The sequence below is a fragment of the Lontra canadensis genome, unplaced genomic scaffold (assembly GCF_010015895.1).
Source record: "Lontra canadensis isolate GAN:19392208 unplaced genomic scaffold, GSC_riverotter_1.0 scaffold9, whole genome shotgun sequence".
Taxonomy (NCBI): Eukaryota; Metazoa; Chordata; class Mammalia; order Carnivora; family Mustelidae; genus Lontra; species Lontra canadensis.
The window spans coordinates 25223917-25231890 of record NW_022631003.1 but is presented as its reverse complement, the minus strand read 5'-3'; the positions used below and the strand labels follow the sequence as shown (position 1 = coordinate 25231890).

The 7974-nt window shown below is 42.4% G+C and overlaps 1 protein-coding gene across 2 annotated transcripts; it reads right to left on the bottom strand.

The window, feature by feature from the left end:
• Positions 1 to 267: 267 nt before the first annotated feature.
• On the bottom strand, positions 268 to 2354 carry LOC116866264 (T-complex protein 1 subunit theta-like). 2 transcript variants are annotated; one of them, XM_032855095.1, is made up of 2 exons: positions 1627 to 2354; positions 268 to 1402 (listed from the first exon to the last, which is right to left on the bottom strand). In XM_032855095.1, exons 1-2 carry the CDS (start codon positions 2287 to 2289, stop codon positions 419 to 421), a joined length of 1647 nt encoding a protein of 548 aa, XP_032710986.1. In that variant the 5' UTR covers positions 2290 to 2354; the 3' UTR covers positions 268 to 418. The 2 variants fall into 2 exon arrangements, with proteins under 2 accessions (XP_032710986.1, XP_032710985.1); XM_032855094.1 differs by having other exon boundaries at positions 268 to 1410; positions 1635 to 2354.
• Positions 2355 to 7974: the final 5620 nt, after the last annotated feature.

Genomic DNA, 7974 nt, shown 5'->3' with positions numbered 1-7974 from the left:
TTTCTTTCTTTCTTTCCTTCTCCTTCCTTCCTTCCTTCCTTCCTTCCTTCCTTCCTTCCTTCCTGTATTCCCATAATGCATACATTAAACCTTTTAAAACTGATATTTTGTTCTTCTTTTCTTTTTTTCTTTAGTCTTTTTCTCTTTGCATTTCAGTTTTGGAAACTTCTACTGTCATATCTTCAAGCCCAGAGATTCTTTCTTCATCCATGTCCAGTCTACCAAATCATTCTTCATAGCCATTATAGTGTCTTTTGATCTCAAGCATTTTTTTTTGATACCAACAACATGTTTATTGTATCATCCAGCCGAGGATATAAACACAAAACACTTCTTAATTTAAGGAAAATATAACATCAGGCAATTCCTAGACTACTACTACAAATGTAGTCTTCAACTATAGTAAAAACTAAGCCAGTCAGTCATTTTGGTCATCATCCCAGTCTTTCTTCCCACTTGGAGGTTTGGGCCCACTGGCTGGTTTTGCCATGATGATCTGATCTACTCTGAGTACAGTGACGGCAGCATTCGTAGCCAGTTTGATAGCCCAGTATTTTCCCAAATAAGTGTCTAGAATACCAGCTTCCAACATGTCCTTTACAGCAGGAACTTCAGCCTCAATATCTAATCCAACATTCTTATTTCCTTCTTGATGTACTGCATAAAGTTTGGAGATGACTTCATTGGCCTTAACTCCAGAATTTTCTGCCAGTGCCCGGGGAATAGCTTCAAATGCCTCAGCAAACTTCTTAATGGCATACTGTTCAAGTCCAGGACATGTCTCTCCATATGCTGTGATCTGTTTGGCTAACTCGATTTCTGTTGCTCCACCTCCAGGAACAAGGCGTTTATCCCTTGTGAGAACTTTGAAAGTATTAACACCATCATCTACTGCCCTTTCTATATCATCCATCAGATTGTCTGTGGAGCCTCGAAGCACTATGGTAGAAATGGCAACATCTTCCTTTTCATGCTTAAAAACCACCACCTGTGTGTCTCCAACTTCTGAGAGGTAAACACTGTCACAATGTCCCATTTCTTCAAGGACAGGAGGAGTCAATCTAGGAAGAGCTGTAGCACCGACTGTTTTACATAGCCTTCTGAGATCCCATTTTGAATTCAACCTCACCAACATGATATTGTGCTTGTTTGCATAATGAAGAGCCATGTCTGCCACTTTGCCACCCGTTACGATGACATTTGCTCCAGTATCAGCTATTGCTTTAACTTGTGCATCCATGAGATTTTCTTCTCCCTTGCTAAAATTCATCAATTCTTCAGCCATCTTTATCAATACTGTTCCCTTAGTTTCAGTTATCATGCCATCAAAAGGACAAGAGTACACTGCTATTTTGGCATTTTTGACAGATGTTACATCACCTTCTGTTTCCTTCTTAAAAACCATGCCATGTAGGGGCGCCTGGGTGGCTCAGTGGGTTAAGCCGCTGCCTTCGGCTCAGGTCATGATCTCAGGGTCCTGGGATCGAGTCCCGTATTGGGCTCTCTGCTCAGCAGGGAGCCTGCTTCCCCCCTGCCCTTCCTCTCTCTCTGCCTCCCTCTCTGCCTACCTGTGATCTCTCTCTGTCAAATAAATAAATAAAAAATCTTTAAAAAAAAAAAAAAAACCATGCCATGTAATACTGAAGATGAACAGATGCCAGAGCCCAGAATCTTACAAACTCTGATGTTATCAACATTGAAATGGCCAGAATCAGGAAAAATAGACACACATGCTTGAGCAATAAGCTTGGCCAGAAATACTTCATTACCGTATTGTTTACTCATTATGGAGGTATGAAGCAGAGAGGATACTTCATCAACATCCCGAAGATTTTTTGCAGAACAACATACTAAATCAGGAAGAATCTCATGGGCTTTTCTGCAGGCTATTTCATAACCTTCTATGACCTCTGAAACTGACAGGCCAATTCTCAGAAGCTCTTCAGCTAGTTCCAGAAGGGCTCCAGCAAATACCAGAACAAAGTTCGTGTCATCTCCAACCTCTTGTTCTTGCATGTGAGAGGCCATTACAATCATTTTTGCAGCAGGATGCTGCACTTCTAGCTCTCTTAAAATAGTGGCTGCATCATTTGTCACAAACAACTTCTCCAGGTGGTTGATAACCATTTTGTTCATTCCATTTGGTCCATATGCTGTACGAGTTGTTTGGGCAAGCTCCTTGCAAACCTGAATGTTCCTGTACACAGCCTCTTCTAATCCAGAAAAATGCTTCGCCCCCTCCTTGAGCATCTGGGCAAAGCCCGGGGCCTTGGGGACGTGAAGCGCCATGGCCTCTGCAGGTAGCCATTCACGCGCTCGCTCAGAAGATCCCAGAGGAAGCGAGGGGCACGCAAAGCCTCTCTCAAGCATTTTGTATTGTGTTTTAGAATTTCCATCTTTCTGCTAACATTATCTATCTGTTCTTATATGTTGTCTACTTTTTCTGTTAAAGCTTTTAGGACACTAATCTTAGTTATTAAGATTCTTGCTGTAATATTTCTAACACTCTTGCCATATCTGACTCTGGTTCTGATACTGTTGAGGCTCTTCAAACTTTTTGCTTTTTAGTATGATTTGAAAGTTTCTGTTGGAAAGTGGACATCATGTATTTAGTAAAAGGAACCGTGGTAATTAGACCTTTCGTAATGTAGTGACAAGGTGCAGGGAGAGGGGAAGCACTGGCTGGTCCTATGATTAGGTCTCAGTCTCCTCCGCTGAACTTCACCATGACCTCTCAGTAGCGGGACAGGATGGCGAGGGGGACTGGGGCTGTGTGTTTCCCTGCCCTCAGGTCAGGTAGGCTCTGATAAAAACCCCAGCAGGTTAGGTTCTAGTAAAATCGTTTCTCTTAGGGGCAGACTTTGTTAAGAACAGAAACTGCCAGCATATTTCAGATGGCTTCTTTTCCCTTTATCCCTGCAAGAAGCATGAGGGGACTTTTCTCAGATACTCACTGTGAGGACCTGGTAGAGCTTCTGGAGAGAAAACTCACAAATGTGTGCCTCCCTGCCCTGAGATTTTAACTCTCAGACTTGTCCGCACTGAGACTCCAGGAATTTGTCAATTGCCATTCAGGTTTTCTTCTAGTTCCTGTTTGTGCTTACAGGTTTCTGCTCTATTAAGTTGAGATTCTCTGTCAGGTTGTTTTTCCAGGGGATAGCAGTTTCCTTGTGATCTCATTTCTCTGATAAATGTAAGAAGACTTGCTGATTTTTTCAGCTTATTTAGCTTTTTACTCGTCATTGGGATGGAGTGGCACCTTCTAAGCTGCATTATGCCAGAGACCAGAAGTCTAACTGCTCTGCTTTAAAAGATCGATGAAGTTAGAGATTGCAGTGACTTAACTGTGAAGCCAAAGGAGGCTCTTCCTTGCACGCCCCTTTCAAGGCCCTGGGAGTGATCCCAGTAATGTGTTCACATAGTCAGATGGTTTGTAAAATTTGCAAACTTTTATCTATAATTGGTTAAGTCTCCTGTCTCCATGCAGACATTCCCTTCTATTTCCCGGGGTGTCAGGCATTTGGGAATGCAGTAATGACAGTCACTTCCCTTTATAATTAGCCATCCCTTTGAAGGAATTGCTTCCGGGAAACTTCTCCTGCCCACCTGGCATCAGGACATGAAGACACAAGATCAGAAGTCACATTGTGATACGAATGTGCCCTATAATGCCAGGCGCTGAAGTAGGTGCGTAATGGAAGATGAAAGGGTTTTAAAAACAGGAAGCCAGAAGCTAGTCAGTGGCAAACACTTCTCAACATCAGAAGTGTAGAATTGTAACCAGAGCACCTACTTCACATTATTACCTAATTGAAATGGTTGCTCCCTCCTGTCAGGAATACATTTATTCATGCAGAGTGTACAATTATAAATGCATCATATTTTTTCCTTTTTTGGTTGAGTATCACACAAAATAAAAGTTGGTCCAAGAATTCCTGTATTTATAAGTCACAGACTTTAGAAATACTACAAACAGAGAATGGGCCCCTTGACATCCTGCTTACTGTCTTCCAATACATCGATCACCTCATAGAGTATCTGACCTATCTTGTCCTTAGATCGTTGTGCAGTTCCAGATGAAATTGTACACAAATTGGCCAACAATGCAGACGTACAGACTGAAAAAAAAAGTGCTTGGATGGCAAAATTCCTACACATATTCATCAACTTAGTCGATGTGTGATTTTGTGTTCTTTAACGGGTCTCCCTTGAGGCCAGAAAACATTTGGTTGCACAAAAACTTAATCTTCCTTTGTTTTGATGAGCTAAAATTGTTTCTGTCCTGTGAAAGTCAGGAGTTTTTCTGTTAATCATAAAGATAATTAAGCACACAAGAACATATTGCCCTTCATCCACTGTGTCCTCCAATATTTATGAGATTCAGCTTTCATTTATGTGTCTATGTTTGGACTATGAATCCACAGAAATTGGGCTCATGGAGAGTTTTTTTTTAAAGATTTTATTTATTTATTTGAGAAAGAGAGAGACAGAGAGAGAGAGAATGAGTGCGCGGATGGGGCAGAGGTGGAGGGAGATGGGGGAGCAGATTCCGGGCTGAGCATTGAGCGGGAAGCCAGGGGATCCCAGGGCCCTGAGATCATGACTTGAACTGAAGTCAGACATTCAACTGACTGAGCCCCCAAGCGCCCCCCAACGGAGAACTTTTAAACATCCCCCCCACTCCACTTTCAGAGATGGGTCTTCTTCTTCTTCTTCTTTTTAAAGAGTTTATTTATTTATTTGTCAGAGAGAGAGAGAGAGTGAGTGAGAGAGCACACAAGCAGGCAGAGTGGTAGGCAGAGGCAGAGAGAGAAGCAGGTTCCCTGCCGAGCAAGGAGCCTGATGCGGGACTCGATCCCAGCAGCCCGGGATCATGACCTGAGCCAAAGGCAGCGGCTTAATCAACTGAGCCACCCAGGCGTCCCAAGATGGGTCTCCTTTTTACCCTTGGTGAAGGCAGGCAGCATGCAGTGAAAGATGAGTCAGAGATGTGAGCTAGCTCAGAATAACAGAGGGAAATGTAGTTGGATAGAGAACGATATTAAAAAAAAAAAAAAAAAGAATGTAACTAGATCCTACTATTGATATTGGTGTGAAAGATGTAACTAGGAGAGATCAGATACCTATGAATTTCCTACTGAATACAAAAAAACTGAACAAGTCACTGAGTTGAATTTTGAGAAATAAATGATGAGACCCAGAAGCTAAGCATCTATGTAAAAAGATGAAACAAACAGGAAAACCCCAAAGGAAATAAAAGGAATAGAAGACAAAAGACCAACTGAACGAAGGGTCTGCTGTTAAATGGGAGACTCTCTTGGAAATAATTTGAAAAGAACAGTTGGTTCACCTTCTGACCAATTTCGGTAGGAGAAGTCAAAGCGTTTGCTACTTGTTTTTAACCAGCCTCAGATTTTGGTCTTCCTTCTCCTGTGCTCACATATCTGGTGAGCAGAAATGACATTGTTCTTCCATAGTTCCCACAGAGACTTTGCCATTGGATCTCTTGGAGGCTCCTACTCACCTTTCCTTTTGGAGCTTATTTATTTCTGCTTCAGTAGAGCTGGGAGCTCAAGTGTCTGAAGCTCTTTGATGTTTTCATCATTGCAGAAAAATTAAACTAATCTACAGGTTATGAAATATGTGTTCTAAGAGTACATGGGGGAAAGGATACAGAAGAGCCCAGATTACAGGGTACAGGGTGCTAAAGCCCACGGTTAGCAGTACCAATGGAGACTCCAAACCAGCCTGAAAGGCTATTCAGTCAAAACACCTGAAGGCCACCATTCATTCAGGCCCATCATTTTATTATCCCCTCCAGCTTTAAAGATAATAAGATTCTTTAGAATTTGGGGGAGCAATCAGATTACCAGAATAAAACATGAAACAAGTTCATCAAAGAATTATGAATTCTGGGCTGCATTGAGAAGTAAAAGGTCAGTATTTTAGCAAAACATCCCAAAGTCTCTGCAGGACAAATTACCTCCTCTAGAGAGCTGTACGAATATGACCCTGCTGAGTGTCATCAGATGCTTGTTTTGAAAATATTTTGCATTTCTTAGATGAAGGACACGCGTTAACACTCCAGATTACAATAACATGGGCTTACATTTCAGCTACTTTAATTCACATCAATCTCACAACTTGGCAGAAACATCTTTCACACAGTCTGTGTTTGTTCTGGTCACACTGAGAATTTTATTTTTAGAAAAAGGTGTTTAAAAAAGGATCCACAGACACAGATTAAAAAAATGTTATCTTGAAACCTATGTATGTGTTTCAGATTTCAGTCTTAGGGAAGGAGATGCTAGTTAATTTCTACGGAAGGGCTTCTCCTGCCTGGATTGAAAACGGAGAAAAGAAAACAAAAGAACAAGAAATGTATCCTAGCAACTCAGAGAAAACTTTTCTCTCTTTTTCCTTTGAGGGGTATAGAAAGCATAAGGGTGGAGAATTATTTGTTGTCTTCTGCTAGGATTATGTTTCATGTTTTCATTTAAATTTTGCTCATGTGCTTAGAGGCCTTGTCATAAAGAAAGGGAAAAAAAAAAAAAACCCGAATACCCAGAAATGCTTATTAAATCTAACAGCACACCTGCTAGAGATTAAATACCAGTAGCTCCTTGACTCATAACATTTCTTTTCACATCCCAGTATCTTTTTTCACTGAGGTGTATCATTTTTTACTGCAGGAATCCAAGGAAACATGGGAGTTAGACACCCAGGCCAGTTAAAAGCAAACGAAGCTTAGCACTTAAACATTTTTGAAGAAACATCTGAGCTTGCAAAGTGTACGATACTCATTGCCCTAAAACACAATCCTGATCTTTTTGATAACGATATGCATGAAAGCCTGTGCAACACCAGCACAGTACTTTGAGTGGAATTGTTTAAAAAAAAAAAATCTTAACTTTGCTATCTTGTAAGAATAAGAACTAAGCTCTCTTCTGCCAAAGGGAAGATCTTGAGAGATACCTCACCCTGGGAAGCTACTTCTTGCAGTCTATTTTCATAGCCTGGCAGCCTCACCAGAGTGGCACTTTGGGAGAGGGGAGGGAGGGACTGGCTGAGGACCTCAATGGAGGGCAGAGCTGAAACCGGTAAGGGAATCCACAGCTGAGCTGGAAGCAGCTGGAAGAAAAGGGCCCTGTTTGGGAATATGGCGCTGTCCGAGGAGGCCAATCCACTGTCGGTGAACACCTGCAGAATTCAGGAAATGGTGAAACTCAGCAGAGGTCAGAGGCAGGTTTCAGGAACAGGCTTCAGTCTTGTGTAGCCAATGAGGAAAAAAAGGAAACCCTGAGCAGGTAGCAGGCACGTGGTCCAGGCCAACACAGCTGTGATCGGGGAGGCTGTGGCCTAGTGGTGGGAGAGAACGCCAGGCACAGGTCATCAAAGCTAACAGCACCATAGATTCTAGACCCTGCTGACGAGCGTGGCTGAGCCTCGACGAGAGTCTCTATGCAATCTGCTCTGGATACAGTGTCCACCAGAACTCAGCTTGTTGGCATCAGGGTCTGCAACTGAGAAACTTCGGGAAGTTTCCGACCAGAGCTACTTACATGGTTTCCCTAAATCCACTTCTGCCCCATTGCAATCTGTTTTTAGCCAAATAGTTGGAGAAGTCTTTAAAAATTTATCTGATAATTTCACCCTCTGTTTAAATTCCAAGGAAGGGGCTCCTTAGGCCTTTAGGCTAAAACCAAACTTCAACACGGTCTACAAATCTGTATATCTAACCATTCTCCCTGTTGAGTTCTGCCCTCCAGCCACGGTGGGTTTTCCCAGCTGTTCCACACACATGCTCCTGCTTTATACCGTCTACTTGGTCTGAATTTCTCTTCCCTACTTATCTGCAGAAGAAGCCTCCTGCTCTTTGGCTCACAAGCCAAAAGTCACTTCCTTGTGGAGGAAGTAGAGGTGGGGACCATACGACGTTCCCTGTCCTAGATTCTCTTGTAGCTTTTCTTTCCT

Coding starts and splice junctions, on each gene's coding strand:
- LOC116866264 (XM_032855095.1), bottom strand. CDS start 2,289: ATGGCGCTTCACGTCCCCAAGGCCCCGGGCTTTGCCCAGATGCTCAAG. Junction 1,403..1,626: donor CTTCAGTATTACATGGCATG/GTTTTTTTTTTT, acceptor CTACATGGCATG/GTTTTTAAGAAGGAAACAGA.